Source organism: Syngnathoides biaculeatus, chromosome 16 (genome assembly GCF_019802595.1).
Source record: "Syngnathoides biaculeatus isolate LvHL_M chromosome 16, ASM1980259v1, whole genome shotgun sequence".
NCBI classification, from domain to species: Eukaryota; Metazoa; Chordata; class Actinopteri; order Syngnathiformes; family Syngnathidae; genus Syngnathoides; species Syngnathoides biaculeatus.
In genome coordinates, this window is record NC_084655.1 from 14,700,287 (window position 1) to 14,721,378 (window position 21,092).

Sequence of the window (21,092 nt, forward strand, 5' to 3'; positions counted from 1 at the left end):
GCAAAAGTAGAACACCGATGTTGAGAAGTCACTTCCACAATAATATGCAATGTCATCTGTCCACATGATTAAGAAAACGATATCCTACATAGTTATAAGCATTTTTAGTAGCTCAAAAGCGAGAGGAAATACAGGAAAACGACCAGTTGAGATCAAATCAGAGACTCCTCTTTTGATAGATGCATTTATTTGATCTGGAGCAAAACTTTATAGGATAGAAACGTAATGACTTTCTCACTTTACTGGGAATGGTGAGGAGCTGTAATGCCACTCCAAGAAATTAGTTTCTGTCCAATCTTTTTTTCTGTCTCCCTCAAACCTTGTTCTGCCCAAATGCAATTTTCAATAACTATCCACCACAATAGAAAGAACCACAAAACCAGTATAGAAAGGACCCTTGTTGCACGGAAAAATAATTAAAAGCACAAAAGGTAAACAGATCTGTTCCTGTTCCTACATGACGAACCAGCCTATAACCGATATTAATGACTCAGAAAACAACTTTGGCTCCTGTTCACAAGTATGACAGAAAACAAGGAGGCATATTTTCCATTTGCTCACTTTAATGGCATTTTCATTTTAAAAAGTCATTTAAATATGTCCCTGTTTATTATTTTCAAACAGAAGTTGGAAATTACAGCCATCGGAGAGAAATTAGTCCTGATCTTTCTGAAAGTTGTGGTCACCTTGATGTCACTTCTGAAATGTGTTGACTCACGTTAGAGCTCAAGTTCAATCTTCACATCCATTTTGGAGTTGTAAGGCTCCAGTAGAGGGCGCACCTCTTCTGACAGAAATCTGGCCACCTGCAACAGGACCCAAAGAATAAAATAGGTCATGAACATATTTCAAGAAAGAAACTTAACAACAGCAGTAGGTTGCTGTATTATATGATTAAAGGTGTAGTTCACCTGCTGGGGAGCTCGACCAATAAACGTTTTGGGATCAAGTATAGCATCCAGTTGTCCCAAAATGGGAGCAAAGTAAGGGTCAGCCTGCACTCTGGCCAGCAGGTCATTATCACCACCTTCCTGTTTGACAACAGCTGCTGCCTCCTGAGATAGGACACGGATCCTCTCGTGGCAGTCCTGGGATGATCATACAGTCAACATAATTATTATTGACAACAGCAGATTCATGATGAACAATGTTTCCCTGCACATACATCAAGTTTCACTGAGGAGCGTCATAGCATAGTGCCGACGTACCTGTCTGTTACCTCCGGCTTTCACCATGGCCATGATGATGTTCTCAGTAGCCATGAAGGGCAGCTCGTGGCGAATGTGTCTTTCAATGACTTTGGGGTAGACCACCAGACCCTCTGTGATGTTCTGCAGAGTGCTGAGGATGATGTCAGCAGTAAGGAAGGATTCTGGCAGGGAAATCCTCCTATATAAAGAGAAGCAGGTGAATGATTAATAGAATCAGCCAAACTCATGAAAAGAAGGAAGTGGGTTCTGACCTGTTGGCACTATCATCCAGCGTGCGCTCCAGCCACTGCACTGAAGCTGTCTGCAACGGGTCAGCCATCAGCGCCACCAAATGTCGGGCCAGGCTACAGCAACGCTCAGCACGCATGGGGTTCCTCTTATACGGCATAGCGCTCGAACCTGAGGGGTGACAAAAGCGGCAATGTCGTCATACTTTAGGTGTTAGTACCAGAATCTCTTTCTGATTTTTCGATGAATCTTCTTTTCTTTTTCTCCAAATACACAATGCAGTTGCCGTACCAATTTGTTCTTTCTCAAAAGGCTCCTCGATCTCCTTCAGGTTAGCTAATAAGCGGATATCAGTGCAAATCTGTGGAAAAGTAAACCACTTACTTTAGTATCTACCCACATTGGCTGACCAAGTTTACAGTACAGTCAGTAAAAAAGGAAATAGAGTACCAGTACAGAGGCATGTCTCCAAGAGCGGGCGGTACCTTATGAACAGTCGCTCCAAGACTGGCTAGGGTGGAGAGAGAGTCGATATCCACTTTACGGCTGTATGTCTGTCCAGTCACCAGGTAAGATCTGTGTAGCACAGGTAACGGGCTTACTGCACTAAAAGCAACATTACTATGAACATCCGATCTCCATTAATATTTGCCTTGGGCTGTGCTAAATTATTATTGTAATAATTGTGTTATTTTTGATTTGTAGTAGCATCATCATATTCAGTCGCACAGTTGATATTTTTATCCTATGTCTTAACACGAAAATATTCAAACACCTCCCAGTAGGATGCATTGCAGCTCTACAGAACTGTAAAAGAATTTACAGTAAATTATCTTTTTGTTTTTTATGTTGTAAGGATGTAATTTTTCAAAACTTCTCAGTAAATAATGTCTGAGTTTGAATGACAAACTTCATGTTTATGCAGGAGCTGTGTATGTATAGACATGTACAATTTGGTGTTGGTCCAAATTAGAAATGTTAAAATTTGGGAGCTAGCCACCCTGTGCTGAGAGACGGTAAGTTGTCCGAATGTATCGAATGAGTAATCCACGACTTACTTTTTGAACGCAGCCATCTCTGTCACCAACCTGTCCAGTTCTTCCACCTAATAGAAGATAACTCATTCAACATTCTATACAATAGCTCAATGTCTGTGATATAAATATGTAAGTAAATGCATTTTGCCTTATCGTGGTCTCCCTGAAAGAGCTGCAGGAAACTGGCCTGAGTGCCAGTCGTCCCCTTGACCCCACGGAAACGCAGGTCATCGCGGGCTCGCTGCAGGTTCCGCATGTCCATGGCCAAGTCCTGCAGCCACAGGCACGCTCGCTTTCCTACCGTGGTCAACTGGGCCGGCCTGCGGGCGGGAAAGGCTGTGGTGATGCGGGGGAATGTAAAAGACTGTGTACGCAAGTGAAGAAAGAGAAGGAATGGACATACTGGTAGTGCGTGAAGCCAAGCGTGGGGAGGTCAGAATACTTCTCTGCAAAGTTTGACAGTCTGTCGATGACTCTTGCCAACTGTCAGACATGGAAAAACAATCCCAAACACATGAAATTATTCAAACAGAAGCGTGACGAAACATCTGACACCTACAATCTGCTGATTTAATTAAATGGATGGGTGCACGTTTGCGGCTATACAGCTGAGCCTCACTTTGGGTAAGAGAATGTCGAATCCGTCACGCAGCATAATCAGATCCTGAGAAGGAAAAACAAAACATCTTGAGGACCATGTGGTGGGACTCATGCTGGGGGTCAAATATGACGAACAAATGGCACTCGATCACACCATAACGACAGTGGCTAGCGCCTTATTTTAATCTGAGATAACCCAAACACGCACTCTTCTTAAAATGTGGATTAGAGCAGGGTTGTCAAGATGGGGTACTTGGGGGGGGCGGGGGGCCCACAATCTAGGGGAGACCATGCAAACATCAAACAGGGAGGCCGGAGCAAAGATTTGAAATCTCACGGACGGAAAAGGACTTCACCACAGTGCTCATTCTTGACTATGTGTAAATAAACATCGCAATCTATTATTTGAAATGGATGCATGCAATGTTTGAGGAATTTGATCTGCGTGGCCATTACGGTGTTGTCTCCCACGTAGCAGGAGGTGGCTCCCAGGTGAATGATGGGGGCTGCGGCGGGGCAGCAGTGAGCGAAGGTGTGCACGTGAGCCATCACATCATGCCTGAGTTTACGCTCCTGCTCCGCTGCCATGCAGAAGTCGATGTCCTCTGCGTGGCTCTCCATCTCCAAAATCTGCTCATCCGTGATGGGCAAACCCAAAGCCTTAGGAGGGGAAGAACAACAGAGATGAAGATGATTGATCAGTCTGAGCCCTCGAATGAGTACGTTTTACTGTAAACTTCAGCTGTGAGTAACAAACAGCTTGAAGCAAGGCCGAGTTGCCTCTTACGGTATATTTGAAGAACTGCGACAATACTGAGAGAATAGCTGCTATAGAATATGTTGAAAACGGTGTTTTAATGTGTTGAATTGTGTTTTTACAACGTTTATCAGAAAAAGGTTTTAAGTGGATGAGGTACAACTCTTTCAAAAATGTTTTTAATATTGTAAAAGCCTGAATATAATTTCTGTTCTTCAAATATTTTCAGTCAGAATAATTTGTTGCCAGTTTCAGTGAAATAATTTCAGCTAAGTTTTAATTACGTAATGTCAACTATTCACAAATTGTTTATTATATGTATGCTGTGAATGATGTTTATATTGCATTCTGAGATATTTAAAATGATGATTTGAGGTTTGCTACATAGTTGATACGCTGTGATGACGTAATGAACCTGAAGAAGAACAAAGCTGAGACGGACAAAGACGGACAGTAGACGGTTGGGCAAAATAGCTTTTTGACCATCATCATTAACATCATCATCAACATTCATCATCGTCCGCAATCCTCATCATTTTCTTTGTATGTTTGTTCATTGAGCTGGATTTGCTCTGCCTATTCTATGTGGAAACAATTTTATTGATTTTATTTTTGCTGTTTGAATTTGAGTAAACCTTTTTCTTCGAACAAACGACCTGCGTCCTGCATTACTTTTGTTTCCCCCTTTTTGTGCAAGTAAAGAAGGGATGATGCGTCAAGATTAGCCCAATTAGGAAACTACAAATATGGTCTCCCTGAAAATCACTCATTTTCACCTATTGCTGGTGGGTGTAGAAAGTATCCCTGCAGTAAACGGGTTTACTTTATGGTTTACTGCCAAATGATAAATAAAGTGAAAAGGACGAGAGCAAACTTGTATGGTGCCATCTTGGAAAAAAGCAAATGTTGCTATATGGGGAACCTCTTAATATAGCTATAACAAAAGTTATCTAAAATTAATGTAGTGCGGCAGTTCAGATCATTAAATTTAGGGCGTCAATATGTCTTCATCTGGTTTCACAAGTTGATATGCAATTTTTTTTCCACAGGAATTAGCAGACCGAAGTTACGGATGTGAACAAATTTCAAATTTTCATGAAAATCAGAAAGACATTTTAATATAAGATACTACTGTGAGTCTCGGTTGTTTTGTGCCAGCATTTAGCTGCTCTTCGTGTACAATTTGTTCTGGTGATGAAAATGTCACTGTTGAAAAAACATGGTTTAAATTAATAACTGCTCATTTAATTTCCAGATCCCCGATCAAGGAAAGGTCTTTGAATGTCAATGCGTATTTTACGTCCTTGGTTAATGGCAGCAGGCAATGTGGGCCCAATTACAGGATTGTGTGAGCATTTGTTAAGGACTGTTAAAGACGTCAAAAAGGAGCTCTCTGCTATAGATTAGATTACTTGTTTTGTCTTTTCCACAGCGTGGAGACACATGTGATGTCTTCGTGACCAGAGCTAATATCCTGATTAGATTGCCGCTTTTAACAGCAGTCATGTGATGAAACCATGAAATAGATTAACGGAGCAACTCGAGACCACCCTGGAAAAACATTTGCTACTTCAGGCTCCGGCTAGTTAAAGGTTAAAATGTCTCCAGGCACTGATACAGCACACAAAACTAGATTCATTTCAAATAGGTCAGCAAAGTTCAGCAGCTCTATTGAAGTACAATTCAGGGGAGCAATCTCAACCTGCTGTCTCCTGTTACCAACACATTCTCTGCAAACCAGTTTTACACGTAAACCACAGAGCGGCCAGCCAGAGGGTCTTAAGTCAACACTAGCAAACTAAGACAACGCTGAAGAGAAAAAATGTATGACAGCGCAAATATGGACTGTAACTAATTAAGTCAAATAAGTGTGTGTAACAGGTTATGTGATGGGATGCATGTGAGCCAAGGTCTGCCACCACTTAACATCATTATGTCATCTTTTCAATAGGGTCACTGCAGTAACACCGTTTTAAGCTTATAAACACATTACAGTACTTTTATTGCACCAGACATACAGTCAGTTAGAATTAAGGAAAATTTCAAAACATTTTTGAACGACTTATTATTATTAAAACTAAGCTTTCAATAGCTTATTTAATACTTGTTTTTGTGTGTCCGTGTGTGTCACATTAATAAACACAGTGAGTTGCACAGCAATTCTTTATTTTCCTTTTCTACTGTAATATCTATTAAATAAGGATAAATTGGTGAGAACATACTTTTAAATGATTTAAGTATTGATGAATCGTTTTAAGATTTATATGTGAATTTTCCAGTGATTACAGACAGACAGACAGACAGACAGACAGACAGACAGACAGACAGACAGACAGACAGATAGATAGATAGATAGATAGATAGATAGATAGATAGATAGATAGATAGATAGATAGATATAGATAGATAGATAGATAGATAGATAGATAGATAGATAGATAGATAGATAGATAGATTCTCAGTGAACCATTATGATATTGTGTAGCTGTCAGGGGCTCCTTGAAACTATTTTTAGAGTATGGAACTTGATCTGCCTTCGTGAACGTGGATACAATCGTACATATATAGTACATGCATTTATAAGCAGGGGTAGCAATGCAAAGGTTCCTGTTGACAAAATGCCAAACCTTCTCAGCTTTCGCAAGGTAGATCCACAGCTTTCTCCAGGTTGTGAATTTCTTCCTATCACTGAAGTTGTAAGCCATTTCCTTGCTGGCATACCTCGACACCAGTGGGGAACGATACTTCATGAATTCGTCAGCTCCGGACATGATCCTCTCCAGGGGTGATGCTCAATTTAAAAAAACAAAAACAAAAAGACAAAAGTGAAGGAGCTCCACTCAACACGAGCAGTCGCTAAGTAGTAGCTGACTTTAGCCGCCTTTACAAGTTGTGTGCGCTTTTACGACAACTTGGACCGCCGTACGGTGCCTGTTTGTGACACTTGTGGCGAAATACGACAGATTGGTTTGTGGACAGTAATAAAATGTTAACATGCTTTCTCGGTATTATTATTATTTAAAAACAAAACGTTTTTTCTTTATGTCTGTTTCTATTCTTGCTCATCGAGGTCATGGCAATCCCAAAAGGTTAAATTGAAGCAACTTTACTATTTTTTGTTGAATTTATTCGCCACTTTCACCTTTAAATTGATTTAGTCGTCTTCATCGTGATTATAATTTTTTCATCTTCAATGTAAAAAACTTTGTAATCCTGACTCAGCCATCAGAAATAATGCACAATAAGAAAGACTGCTTTTAATGAAGCGAAGTGAGCGTGTGCGCATGTGTGTGCGTTATGTAACATGGTTGTGCATGCATTTTATATAAACGTTACCATTTATTCATGGGGTGTACGTCATGTGTCTGCAGGCGTCATTCAAACAAGATGTGTTTCTGCTTGATGCAGCGGCTGCAGGGTACATTCAGCTGTAAACAAGGTATTCCGGCTTCTTACCACACAAACACACCCCTCTCTCTCTCTTTCTCGCTATCCACCTTTCCATCCGTCCTCCTGACTGCAGTCTGCAGCCGCTGCCCACAGATGCTGATGCTGCTGAGCAACAGCGTTCTCTTTTGGATTCACTGTCTCGAGACATTTCGTAATTGCTGCGACAAAGATGGACAACACGTTTACGCAGGGGTAGCTCAATCTACCCAGACTGATAAGTAAGACAAAGGAGTGCTGCTATAACAGAACTGGGATTAGAACTAGAAAGAATGATGGAAAAGATTGGGGCGAATGGTTAAAAGATTACTCAAAAAAAAAAAAAGTGGGGGGAGAGTTTGAATGGCAGATGATTATAGGCAGAGGGGGAAGACCACAGAGGGGCTCTGCTGCAGTAGAATGAGGGTCAGAGAGGAAGAGCACTTGGGCTGCCAGCCTTCTGCACCCTGCTTGGGCTCCATCGCCGCTCACTCCTCTCTCTGAAGAGGCTACAAAGAGGAATCCACAGTGGAGGCAAGAAGGAGAAGGAGGAGGGGGCCTGAGGAGGAGGAAGCCAGAGGTTCTACACACAAGATGGCTGCTGTGTCCTCTGCCTCTGACACTGGTAAGTGGGTTTTCATCCTTTGTCGCACACCACCAGATCACAGCCTCTTCTTTCGGTCACTGGATTTAGGTTTGCATTTCTTGATAGTATTTGCAGGCATTGTGAATCCTGAGAAACTGTTGCTTTAGTCCTCATGCGTTCAGTAGCACACAGGGAGAGTGTCAGCACTGGTGAGGAGCCGGATGGCTCAAAAAGCCTCACTCATCCCCACGTCATCCCCTTTTCATCACCCCTGCAGAGCCATTTGCCTTTGGAATGTCTCTTTTTGTCAGTGTTGGCATTTTGTCCCAAAGTCTGCCTTTCGATTTGAAAAATTCACATTTGTGCATGTGACGTGCTCCCTGGAAAGTGTCCAAGGTTCCTCCTCTCTGACCCATATTTTTTTTCGAATGTAAGCGAACAAAAACGCAGCGTGCCGAGAGATACGGGAGGGAGGGAATGGCGAGAACTAAATTAGAGTCAGGAAAGGAAAAAAGTGGAAAAGTTTTTGCCCCAAGAATAAAATTAATTGGACAAAAAAAGTTTATCCAGGAAACAGGGGAAGAATTGAATACTGCTAGAGCAGTGGTTTTCAAATGCCTTAGACCAGAAAGTGCCATTGAACAAAAGTTGTACCATCATCACAACAACATTAAACTATTATAGTGTAGAAGGCCTACGTGTTCGTCAAAAAATTTTCCTAAAAAGTATATTTAATATTATGATAAGCCATTGCAAGGTGATGTGAACTGTGTGAAAATAATGATTCATTTAAAATGGATTGTTCATAAGCATTCAAATTTAATTGTGCTTAGCTTTTTTCAAAACCAAAAACTTCTTAAAGTTGGTCAATGTATTAAATTGAAGGTTAAAAGGTAAGTGAAGTGTACTAAGTGGTGTTTTTTTTTTTTTTTGTTTGTTTTTTTGCATATGACGAGAGTGAGGAGAGCACATTTTGAAAATCACACAGGGGCCAATTTGTGTGTTCATGACTTCTTAGTGATGTCACTTGGTTTCAGCAGGGGACTCCAGGGGTCGTCACCCCCCTGAACGCCGGCTGCTGATCCTCGGCGGTCCAAAAGCCGGTAAGACCTCCTCAGCCAACACCATCCTTGGAGAAGAGGTCTTTGACGTCGGGACGGAGACGACTCACAGCAACGTGGGTCAAACGGAGATCTTCGGCCGTCGGGTCACGGTGGTAGATACGCCCCCGTGGGTCATTCCCGGTGACACGGAGGATGAGACGGAGGCAGATGATAACGGAAACACTGGCGCCGAGTCAGAGAGCCTGCCAAGACCCCCGCCCAGCCTGGACAGTGAGGGGCCTTGCATGGGGGCGATCCTGTGCCCTCCTGGACCACACGCGATCCTGCTGGTGGTGTCCATCACGCAGCCCTTTACCGACACCGAGAGGAGAGCTGCTGAGGAACAGCTGGGGGCCCTGGGGGGTGGAACCTGGAGATACTCCATGGTGCTCTTCACTGGCGTGGACAAGTTGCACAAGGGAGTCTTCATTGAAGAGCATATCGCAAACACAGGAGAGGCCCTGCAGTGGCTGGTAGAGAGATGTGGAAGCAGGTACAATATTGCATAATCATTCCTTTTGCACTACACTAGTGTTTCTCAACATTTATTGCACAGAAGCATATATTTTAAAGGGCCCCTGTCATGAAGTGCATGATTTTTAGTATGTTATTAATGAAAAACGGCAGCCGGTATGAACCCATACGTTCTGTCACCACAGAACATGATTTTGACGTGTATGGCTTTTTATAACTCCCACCATGAAAATCCTCTCGAGGGATTTCTTTTCGAGAAGAAGCAGGAAGTGACGTACAGGGTAGTAGCGCACTCAAGCGGACTCGTTTGTTTCTATTTAGTTTTACCTGCAGGAAGGTAGCGCTTTGTTCCTTCGTGTTAGCCAAAATGCCGGCTCGTTGCATTGCTGGATATTGCTCGAACACTCGGGAGGATGGATTTACCCTTCATAAGTTTCCAAAACGAGGACAGTGATTGTAAGATAGGCCATCTTGCCTAACATTAGTGACTTCATGAATGTTCCTCTGAATAAAAAAAATGCCTAGAAAGTCTTTCCACAATAGTTGAAGCTCTTTTCGATCCTCTTTTAGGGGATACTTGAGTAATAAATTGGCTTTTACAACTTGCAGGGTGCTGAGTAGACATTGTTACTGTTGAGTCTTGGTTGATTTCCACAGGGGCCTCACAAGATAAAAAGCCTTAGAAGACGGAAAATCTTTTGCTATTCAGGTGCCAAACTTAAACTGGGATAGATGTGGCACAATACAGTTACTGCACAAGCAAATGTGACTTCTGGGTGAGGTACAGCACCCTTTTTTTCTACCTGCAGGTACCACGCTTTTGATAACAGCTGGAAAGACACAGAGGACAATACGCAGGTGCCCGAGCTGATGGAAAAGGTGGAGGAAATGATCACTGACAACCAAGGTTTGTTGATATCTCCACACAATATTTGTTTCTTTTCCTTTAATTTTTTTTTTACTCCTTCCTGCAACATATTGTTGGATGAATGCTATGCTGCTTTCCTGCAGGCTGGTACTTTGAAGTGAATGAACTGATCTTGCTGGAGGAGGAGCAGGCAAGGAGAGCTCTGGAGGAGGAGAGGATGAGGATGGAGGAACATGCGAGACAAAGAGAGCAGATGATTGGAGGTCCTCCCAGGGGTATGGAGGAACTCTTTGTGTGTGTGTTTAATGTGTGAAAGAGACAGAGTGTAATGGAGAAACGTGCTCCAATGCTCCCCCTGGAGAGGAAAATTGTTACCGCTCAAGCGTGGCGGGGTTAACTCTTCTGCCTCACAGCAAGAAGGCTCCTGGTTTAATTCCAGAATGGTCTCAAACCTGCTCCCACTGGTCTGCAGGGATAGGTTAAAATGCAGAGATTCAATGTTGCAGTGTGACAATTACAATATCTTGAACGTATTATTACTGATCTGTTTTTTTTGTGATGGGTGAAAAAAAAATCCCTATTTTTGCCTCACATTCTGAGGTTGAGGGTTCAAATCTGGGCTCTAGCCTTCTGTGTGGGGTCTGCATGCTCTTCTTATTCCTGCATAGGTTTTCTCCAAATACTCGGATTTTCTCCCACATTCCCAAAACATGCATGCTAGGTTTAATGAAGACTCTAATTCAGGGGTTTTCGATACAGAGAGCAATTTCTTGGCCACTGAGTAAGGTATGCAAAATGCAACTGAACGTTGTATCTTGTGAGGTTGTCAGATCTTATCGGGGCAGGTTGTGATTTGTTGTTCTTACATTTTGTTGCTTTGGGTTTTGATCCTGTTTCACCTTTTATTCTCACTTCTGTTCTTCTGTTGGCAGAGCTGAGGTTGCTGTTGTTAGGGTGGAAGGGTGTCGGAAAGAGCTCCGTGGGGAACGCCATCCTGGGCCGTCGGTTCTTCGAGTCGGGCCAGGAGACGGACCTCTGTCTGAGGAGGCAGGCGCTTGTGTCCGGTCGCCGCGTCACCATAGTCGACACCCCGGGCTGGGACTGGTTCTCAGTGCGGCGTACGCCGAAGCGCATCCGTCAGGAGTCACAGCGCGGCGCCGCCCTTCTCCGACCTGGACCCCACACACTGCTGCTGGTCCTCCCCGTCGTCTCCTCCCTCACCGCCAGGAAGAGGAGAACACTTCTGGCCCACATCGAGACTCTGTTTGGCGACACCGCCTGCCTCCACACCATGGTACTGTTCAGTTGTGGCGACTGGCTGGGCCGAACGCCCATTGAAGAACACATACTCAGAGGGGGTCGTGAACTGCAAAGACTGCTTGAGTACTGCGGGAACTATTACCATGTCATGGACAGTAAGACCCCCGGCAAGGACCGGAGTGTCTCAAACCTTCTGGATAAGATTGAGGAGATGATCAGGGAGAACGGGGACAAGGCCTTCCTCCCTGTGCAGACCGAATGGTGTAAGTTTTCTCATTTTAACGTCACTGCAATACATAATTTACACTCCATAGGTGCACCTGTGTAATCTCATCACATCCAATACAAAACCTGCACCGAGAGTCTAATTTACTCGACCCAATTCAAGTTTTTGTGTGTTCGTAGCAGTAGTTGAGATTGAAAACAGATTCGCCCCAGTTGTAGTCAGGAGAAGTTCTTGGGATACATTGCCATCAGCCACCACCATACATTTCTAATACAATTTTAAAGGCCAAGTGTCATCCCTATAAACATTCTAAAATAGATAATGAAATGAAAAATACATATAACATTATTCACTTCAATGTCTATACGAAAAAATAAATATGAGCGGAGAGCGCATCATCCATGCGCAAAGTTGCAGAAGTGTCATCCGACATCCAAGTCCAAGCATCTCCTGCCACTGACGTCACCCAGGACATTCGCCATTGAAAACTGTGGGAGACGAACACGCCCCTTCTGACACGGAAGCTCTTTTCGAAGAAGAGAACATCTCACAACTAAGTCAAGTGACCAGGGCAATATTACCCTATTGTTTTGAGCCATATTTAGATGATATGCGGATCACGGCCAAACCACCTCCCCGCCCCATCCACCTCCGCGCGGCGGTGATAAAAACAACGCCCCCCGCAAGCGACGACGACGCCGTGGCCAAAGCACCTCCCCATCCAGTCCACTTCCACGGTGGCTCATCTCCACCGCGGACTGGTGCCGTGATTAGCCATCCTGGCCGAAGCCATGTTGACAAGGCCGGCGGCCAGCTAGGCGTTGGCGACAAGGCCGGTGGCGATCCACAAGGCCTTTGGAGGCTGTATTTCAGCAGCTGCTCCACGGAAGCCTTCCGATGCCCACATCGACACATTTAGCACCCCTGACTTACGGCTTACGTCTCCCCCCCCCTCCCCAACTATTATTTTTTGACTAGCTGTATACACACCTACCTGTTATTTGGAACCCACGAAGCTCTCGTCCTTTGCACCTGTGCAATCCATTTTTCACAACAAACCGCGTCTTTTGGAAAAGTACGAAGAGCAAATCCATCCGACATTTATAACATACTAAAAATCATGCATTTCATGACAGTGGACCTTTTAAGTGGGTACTTGACTCAGAGTGCTTTGTTGTACTTATATTGAACAATACAGTGATAGTTTACTCCATCAAAACCTTTTTTTTTAATTGTGATGGAACAGATGAATGGCATTCCAATTCAGTTTAATAGGGCAGTTTGATCTGAAATAATTAAGGATCCACTGACTTATGAGCAAATGAACTTGTAAGTCAATGGACCAACTGCTGTTGTACAAGCTTTATATGTGAAGACATGAGACGCAATGACAGCCTTGATGACACTCCGGTGCATTAGACTGTGGTATAGATGCCTTGTCATCAACATTATGTAATTGAATTGTGTTGCATTTGACAGTGAGCGAGGAGAGCTCTTACTCCTCGGACAACACCGAGCCTGAGGACGACTGCCGAGGGTGCCAGCTGCAGTGATGAAGCTGAAAGCAAAGAGGTTCTTTGTGCGTTTACTGTTCTTCTGAGTGTCCAGTAGGACCAAACCTAACCTCGTGTACCTATGGCCTCATCTAGATAGCCGTTCTAGACGTATTGGTAGTTGGTTCTTTGTTTGAGAAAAACACTGACGGTCGTTGGACGAGGATCACTTTCGAGCGCTCTTACAGAGGAAACATTACCATGAATAAATATATTTACAGATTGAGGTGCCACAGCAAATTGAAGGATTACTCCTCTCTGTAACCCTTTGTTCCATCCACACACTTCTAGGATTTAGAGTTGAAAAGTTGAGTTGAGGAATGACTGATGCAGTCATTGAGCACATCGTAAGTCTAATCCATTTCAATCCTAAAAGGATTTAAGATGACATTATCTGGAGAAAGCAGCTTGTTTTCTCTCTTGTCTGTTAAAGGACTAACTGAAGGAACGCTTCCTTCCTTTTTGCCTAGTTATTCTTTCGTGTCGGAAAGAGCAACAACTCCATCGCCTGCTCTTTGAGTCCCTTGAATCAAAGGTTGCACAACGAAAAGCTTCAGTAAAGAAGCCAACCCGGTGAACCCCAAATCACAGCCCAGGTACTATGCTAAATGGCGATAGATGACAAATCTGCTGGGAGCGAGTGCACTCCAGTACGCCTTTGCACAAGAAAGTGGATCGTTTTATGAGGACTTTGAATCCTGAGTGATATTAAAAATTTAAATACAGAGAAAAGCTTCCCTCATTAATATTTGATTCATTTCCGCTCGCGAGACAGGCTTGAAGTGATCTCTCTTGGGTAAAATCTGACACGTTTACCAAAAAGCTGGCGTAAATGCAGATTGAAATGCTGCAGACATTGCTCACATAAAATCAAAAAGGGTTCCTTTGCAGAAACTACAATTTTTGCGCTTCGGTTTCACTCATTTACTTTGATTCTATTGTGCGAGTAGATTAGGACAGTCCCATTAAACAAATTGAGTCATCAATATAGTCATATAAATTGGCTTTGTGCTCAAGAGGGACACAAAACACTATGGAAGCGACTGTATAGGAAGAATCCTGTGGAGCGGCCCAGACTGGCTGACTCTGCTTCGCCATTTGTGCTACGTTCAACTCTGCTCTACGTGCCTCAGCATCAAAGCGTGATAGTGGGAGTACAGCCTTGCCGGAGGGCTGTTTCCTATAGCATACGTCAAGCTTTTGCATGCTACTGAAACCACATAACCTCATAAATCGCTGAAGCTCAAAAAACAGGGCTCCCAAGCAACTTTTTCTACATTAAGAGTAAATCTGCTATACAAGATGTACATATATACATCGCTGTGAGGCATGTTAAAACACTGCATGCGGATAAATGAGTTCCTTGAGATTGGATGTTCTAACGTCACTTCCTTCAACCTCAAAAACCTGCTTGAAGATACCCACGTGCATATCTGGTATAACTTCACAACTCTCTGCTTTTTACTGCTGCAAGCAGAAATGGGAAACAAGAGAACTTTTCGTGAAATTAACGATGTTTTATGTGACTGATACCTCAGCCGCGCTGTCAATTTTATTTTTATCTAAACAGACCCAGATCGTGCGTCTGTCTCCGCTTTGGTGACTCTGTGCTTCATCGAATTACATTGCCTACTGCAACACCCCCAAGCATGATTTAACAGGTTGATATGTGGATGTTTCACTCGTTTGTTTGAATCGGGATTGTTCTCCTGTGGCTTTCTTGTGTATGCAATGTATTAAAGTGAGGTATGTTCTGGTGTGGCTGTTAACTGAAGCATTTTGCACTATATAAGGTCTGCCACTTCACTGTAACTCAAAGTGATGTTACTCGCCATGTCGTTCCTCATCAATGGTTATGATTACATCATCGGCACTTTGTTCATTGTCATGCAATAAAAGATACTAATATTCTTCTGCATGTCTGCCTTTCATCTATTTCTGTGGATGTACTTTTTATATACTGTGCAAATAGATAAAGAGGAATACTATTTAAATATTTAGTGGGAGAGAAGATGCCAGAAGAATGGAGGAAAAGTGTGCAAGTCCCAATTTTTAAGAACAAAGGCAATGTTCAGAACTGTGGAAACTACAGAGGAATAAAGATGACGAGCCACACAATGAAGTTATCGGAAAGGGTGGGGGGAGGCTAGATGCAGGACGGAAGTAAGTATCTGCGAGCAACAGTATGGTTTCATGCCTAGAAAGAGTACCACAGATGCAATTTTTGCCTTGAAGATGCTAGTGGAAAAGTACAGAGAAGGTCAGAAGGAGCTACATTGTATCTTTGTAGACCTAGAGAAAGCCTTTGACAGAGTACCAAGAGAGGAACTGTGGTACTGCATGCGCAAGTCTGGTTTGTCAGAAGAATTTAAGGTGGAGGTGGGACTGCATCAGGGTTCCAAGCTGAGCCCCTTCCTGTTTGCGGTAGTAATGGATAGGCTGACAGATGAGGTTAGACTGGAATCCCCTCGGACCATGATGTTCGCAGATGATATTGTGATCTGCAGTGAAAGCACGGAGCAGGCAGAGGAACAATTAGAAAGATGGAGGTACGCACTGGAAAGGAGAGGAATGAAGATTAACCGAACTAAAAAAGAATATATGTGCGTGAATGAGAGGGGCGGAGGAGGAAGAGTGAAGCTCCAGGCAGAAGAGATAGCAAGGGTGCACGACTTCAAATACTCGAGGTCAACAATACAGAGGAATGGTGAGTGTGGTAAGGAAGTGAGGAAACGGGTCCAAGCGGGATGGGACAGTTGACGGAAGGTGTCTGGTGTTTTATGTGACAGAAGAGTCTCCGCTAGGATGAAGGGCAAAGTTTATAAAACAGTAGTGAGGCCGGCCATGATGTACGGATTCGAGACGGTGGCACTGAAGAGACAACAGGAAGCAGAACTGGAGGTAGCAGAAATAAGGATGCTGAGGTTCTCGCTCGGTGTGAACAGGTTGGATAGGATTTGAAATGAGCTCATTAGATGGACAGCCAAAGTTGGATCTTTGGAAGACAAGGTTAGAGAGAGCAGACTTGGTTGGACATGTTCAGAGGTGAGAGAGTAAGTTTATTGGTAGAAGGGTGCTGAGGATGGAGCTGCCAGGCAAAAGAGCGAGAGGAAGACCAAAGAGAAGGTTGATGGATGTTGTGAGGGAGGACATGAAGACTATGGGTGTCAGGGAGGAAATGGACGAGATAGGCTTAGATGGAAAAAGATGACACGCTGTGGCGACCCCTAACTGGACAAGCCGAAAGAAAAAGACTTGTATCTGCAGCAGTTTTTTTAAGGATAGCATCTAACAGAGCCATGTTTTCGTTTTTCATTCTCCACCATCTTATTCTGTCTCCTAAAGGGACTTACAGGCAACTGTGGACCAGTTATAACCTGAATGTACACAATTACTTTCTGTATAATTCAAGCTTTGCAGAGGTCAGCACTGGCATCAGCTTTCCCCCCCCAATGTTCAGAAGCAGGCCAAGTCTGCTGCAGACCGTGACAGACAAATGTTGTCTTTCAAGCCTGCGTATGCTCAGGTGTTGATGCAGAATCAAAGGCACTATAAACTTAGCACGTCAACCATGTCTGCTACATGTTGCACAACATGATCACTTTTCTGCCACGATAAAGGTACCACACACCTTGATACATTAAGCAGTGGTTTTGTGTGTCAATACACTCCCAGCAGATGTTTATTTCACTGCAGTGAGCACATATCCACACCACCCACTGAAAGGAATTCAAGACATTTGTGTTTATTCTTGGTAAACTCAAGTGTAGTTTGACTGGCACCACAGCAGTGATTATTGGAGTTTGTTCATGTTGTCGACACGCAAGGAATGTTTCTAAGTCATTTATTTAAAAACTGTGGGGTGGACTGAAATAATTTCATCAAAAAAATGGGCACACTGCAAAAAAAAAATAATTGGGGAACCACCGCAATATGTAAGAAAAGTACAGTCAGTATTCATACATTATAGGCTTACAAGAAAACTTTGGAAAACAGAGTTCAGTGAATTTTATCAAAGATCAGAATTCAGTTTTTTTTTTTTATTCCACATAATGTAGTGCACATTTTGAACTACCTTACCAAAATAAGCCACCCATCTATGCTCACTGGGCATTGGTGTAAAAACATTTAGTCTCTGCTTACCATTTGCTTTGAGTGCAACCCCCCGTGGTATACAACTACCACTTTATCACAATTTCCCAACAAGACTTCACTTCTTCCCAAGGAAACCACACAGAGACAAATTTTTCAAACTTTATTTTAAATTCTCAATACAGATGGATAATACATACTTTAAATAGGTTAAAAGGCATCTTAATACATCCAAACCATCTTAAAAAGGACCAACTAAATACAACTGAGGCCCAGAGAAGATAACAAAAAACAGAACGTTACTTATCAACTGGACTGTAAGCTACTCTTGGAATATATTTTAATGTGAGAAACTCAGCGTGTGCTGTAATTAGAAACAGAATAAGTGCATAAAATCACATACATGGAATCTGAAAAGAAACGTGGTGAGCACGACTGCTCAAATGCCAGCTTACACTTCCCGTCAGCGCTCAATGTCCGCTTTTCAACCTTGCCAGACGGACTTCCTCCATGAGCTCTTTGAGGTACTGAATTTCTCGCGCCATCGATTCAGCCTTTTCTTTCAGCTCCACATTCTTCCTCTCCAGCACCGAGTGCTCCGTCGACAGGGCATCCTGCTCTGCTCTTTTTTTCTGCCGGTAACGAGTGGCGGCCGTCTTATTCTGCTCCATCTTCTTTAATTTCTTGTTCTTTGGTGCCTTCAAAGTTTCTCTTTCATCCGCACCTGGGATTGCCTTAGGCAAGTGGGGATTATCTTTTGGTCTGGGATCAGGGTACGGTCGGGATCTGGAGGACCTGGTTGGAGGAGAGGCTGGGGGGGAGGAATGAGTAACATTAGACCGAATGGATATGGTGGAGGGCTGCCTCCCATCATCTTTGGGAGCCAGCACAAGGACGATTCGGGTTGGTGAAAGGGAGAGCACAACCCTTTGGACCTGAGGGACCGCTGTCGCTGCCACTGGCTTCACCTCATCCATGTGAACGTCCACTTCACTCCCGAGGTCCAGGGTAAAGGCAGGGGAAGAGGGGGAGTCGTCGCTTGGGGATGAACAAATTGAAGAATCAGTTGAGGCTGGTTCTGATTTTATTTCAAACTCCTCTTGGGGTTCTGGGATAGATGAGGAAGGGGAGAGAACACCACACGCGTCGTCGTGAGATGCCGGCTCGGCTGAGATGACAACTGGCTCGGAGCCAACTGAGGAGGAGAGAGGAATATTTGGTGGCGGAGGAGCAAGACTTGAAATAGTGTGGATTGGGAGGGAGTCGAGCTCAATCGGGCAATCAAGGGAGGCGAGAAGGTCAACTGGATCGCTGGGAGATTCCTGAGTAGGACTGCAGGGGCCTATCAGAGAATCCAGGTCGAAGCTGTTGAGATACACCCGTTCTGCCAACCAGTCCTGGTCAAACACATCTGAGGGCAAAGTGAGCACAATTAGAAACCCTACAGCTTCATTGTCAGTCAAACTAAGAAATTACATTATTTTACCTTTGCCGTCAGCTGAGACCGCCTCAAAATCTCTCAACTGCCCAGTTTGGACCGAAAAGGGGAAAGGGAACGGGTCAGATGAAATCCCAGTTTTCTCCTGGAGGACGGTCGGCGGTGAATGACGGGGAGAATAGAAAGGAGGAGGAGAGGAAGAAGATGATAAAAATGAGGAGTTGAATGGTGACACTGATGCTGCGATTCCATCCACTGAGGGTTGTCCTCCCTTGCGATGGTCCTCTTGCTCAGGGTGAAATGCAACGGAGCCCACGGCGTCAGCCATGGGAGAGGAAGGCCCCCAAAGAAGGTCCTCCATGTCTTCCAGGCCAAACAGTGAGTTTGTCATCATCATGGTCATAGTGGCTGTTGTTGGTCACAAGAAGAGTACGTGACAACGTTCTGAGGGTGCCAAATTCTTTCTTGCTGTCGCGTGCAGCAGTGCTGAGGGTTTCCACGTGGGACCTGGAGGCAAGTGGGGGGATACATGTGCTGTTACCACGACAGACACCTTTGTTAAAATGCTTTGCTTTTTTCCCCGAGTTTGCTTTGAATTGCAACCAAAAACTGATAATACCTCTGTGAATTTCAGAATCTGCCACTAGATGGTAGCAGTGAACTTCACATTAAACCACATGGTTACCCCATTGTGAAAGTCTCCTTTCGACACTCAACTTTTCCTGTGCAGGGGTTTTGCCAAATCTTTTCTAGCCCGTCTAAAAAATGACAACCAAATGCTTATATGTCATTGTGTTGGAAGAAAGGTGTGTGAACAGTCGACTTGTTCGTTTTAAAAGTTTTGTACTACGCAAATGGGTGTTACTAAAGACCATAATACCTTCCCGGAAGGTTAAAATTATTTTAAAATATTGACCACTACTTGTGAAATGATGGTAGAAGCTGCTTAAGTGTGGTCACCATACCCCCCAAAAAAAGCTAAAAAAATAAAAAACGAAGTTAAGTTAAATCTGGGTAATAAGGAAAAAAAAAATCCTAATTGCGATTTTATTTCTAAATTGTTATACTAATATACTGTGCAGTACGAGTTAGGGATGGAAGAGATTTAATATACAGTGCAGTATTTAGGGTGGAAGCCAAATTCATTATGTGTAGCTCTTGTGGTGACAACACTGCCCCCACTAGTGCAAGGAGAGCGCTGCAAGTCACGTGTTTCTCATGGCGTGTCGTGACGTCATTACAACTTAAAAGGTCAAAGCGTTTTCCTCCCCCACCCATCCACACATGTAGCCGCCATTTTAACACCAAAAAAATAATCTCGTTCGATAGCCACGGTGGCATTTCATGCTTGTATCGAGGTCACTACTAACACACAGGTATATAACCAAAATATTTTACAAAGTGAACGGTGTTGATAATGTAAACAACTTTAAAAAAAAAAAGTTCCCAATGTGACACGCGTTGCGTCAGCAATGGTGAATCCTTTAAAAGAAGTCATAACATTTATTTTGACGGTATAGCTTTTTATAACATTCCAGAACGACAAGTATTTGAAATACACCATGTTCTGTTCCACCACGACGTCGCCGAGAATTCCTTCCACACTAGGCCCAACACGCGTCGACGAGGAAGTCTCCATTTTTTAAATCAGTACTTACGACATTTTCGCTGAATTAGATGTAAGTCAGTGCACTGGTTGGATGCACTGTTTTGTTGGCTGCTGCTGGGTCGCTGCACACTTTCACACTGCCATTTCGGCAAACAATTACCGACGTCTTGGAATAGCGATTATTTGTTGCTGTTCGGAAGGCAAAATGGGGCCTGACTGACGGCTGCCCTATTAAAAGCTATACCGCCCTCCAATATCCTTCCGCACTAGGCCTATGAGCGATCATTCCGCCAAGGACTATATTTCGTAATGATGACGCACTTCCTGTTCCTAAACTGAACAAATCAACGACTTCAATGTTCAATAAAAATAATATTAATAATAATGCCACCAACTAATGTAATAAAGAACGTGTAGCTCGAAAAAAATACAAATCAATATCGTTTTTCTTTTTTACAGTTTTTCTATTATTTGTTATTAAAGTATTGATGATCCATAAATGAACACCGTTTTAAAACAAAAACAAAAAAGAAGGCTTTTTATTTTAGCTGCACGAAAGGCAAAATTTAGAATCAAGAGTTTTCAATTCAGATTTAGAAACAGGACAACAGTTTACAATTCTCC

The 21,092-nt window shown here is 43.4% G+C and overlaps 3 protein-coding genes across 5 annotated transcripts; 1 reads left to right on the top strand and 2 right to left on the bottom strand.

Moving 5' to 3' along the window:
• Positions 1-551: 551 nt before the first annotated feature.
• adsl (adenylosuccinate lyase) lies at positions 552-6,745 on the bottom strand. Its single transcript, XM_061846676.1, has 12 exons — positions 6,461-6,745; positions 3,533-3,736; positions 3,096-3,140; positions 2,880-2,959; positions 2,625-2,796; positions 2,498-2,544; positions 1,925-2,015; positions 1,731-1,800; positions 1,463-1,610; positions 1,209-1,389; positions 912-1,088; positions 552-806 (listed from the first exon to the last, which is right to left on the bottom strand). The coding sequence occupies exons 1-12, from the start codon at positions 6,602-6,604 to the stop codon at positions 720-722; spliced, it is 1,446 nt and encodes a 481-aa protein (XP_061702660.1). The 5' UTR covers positions 6,605-6,745; the 3' UTR covers positions 552-719.
• A 15-nt stretch (positions 6,746-6,760) lies between these two features.
• Positions 6,761-15,247, top strand: si:dkey-110g7.8 (GTPase IMAP family member 8). 3 transcript variants are annotated; one of them, XM_061846674.1, is made up of 8 exons: positions 6,761-6,800; positions 7,205-7,272; positions 7,357-7,884; positions 8,883-9,441; positions 10,232-10,329; positions 10,434-10,565; positions 11,223-11,813; positions 13,256-15,247. In XM_061846674.1, the coding sequence occupies exons 3-8, from the start codon at positions 7,854-7,856 to the stop codon at positions 13,327-13,329; spliced, it is 1,485 nt and encodes a 494-aa protein (XP_061702658.1). In that variant the 5' UTR covers positions 6,761-6,800; positions 7,205-7,272; positions 7,357-7,853; the 3' UTR covers positions 13,330-15,247. The 3 variants fall into 3 exon arrangements, with proteins under 3 accessions (XP_061702658.1, XP_061702659.1, XP_061702657.1); XM_061846673.1 differs by having other exon boundaries at positions 6,776-6,922; XM_061846675.1 differs by having other exon boundaries at positions 6,775-6,922; positions 7,205-7,884; positions 8,886-9,441.
• A 2,322-nt stretch (positions 15,248-17,569) lies between these two features.
• atf4b (activating transcription factor 4b) lies at positions 17,570-20,733 on the bottom strand. The gene is made up of 3 exons (XM_061847465.1): positions 20,518-20,733; positions 18,908-19,366; positions 17,570-18,832 (listed from the first exon to the last, which is right to left on the bottom strand). The coding sequence occupies exons 2-3, from the start codon at positions 19,260-19,262 to the stop codon at positions 17,892-17,894; spliced, it is 1,296 nt and encodes a 431-aa protein (XP_061703449.1). The 5' UTR covers positions 19,263-19,366; positions 20,518-20,733; the 3' UTR covers positions 17,570-17,891.
• Positions 20,734-21,092: the final 359 nt, after the last annotated feature.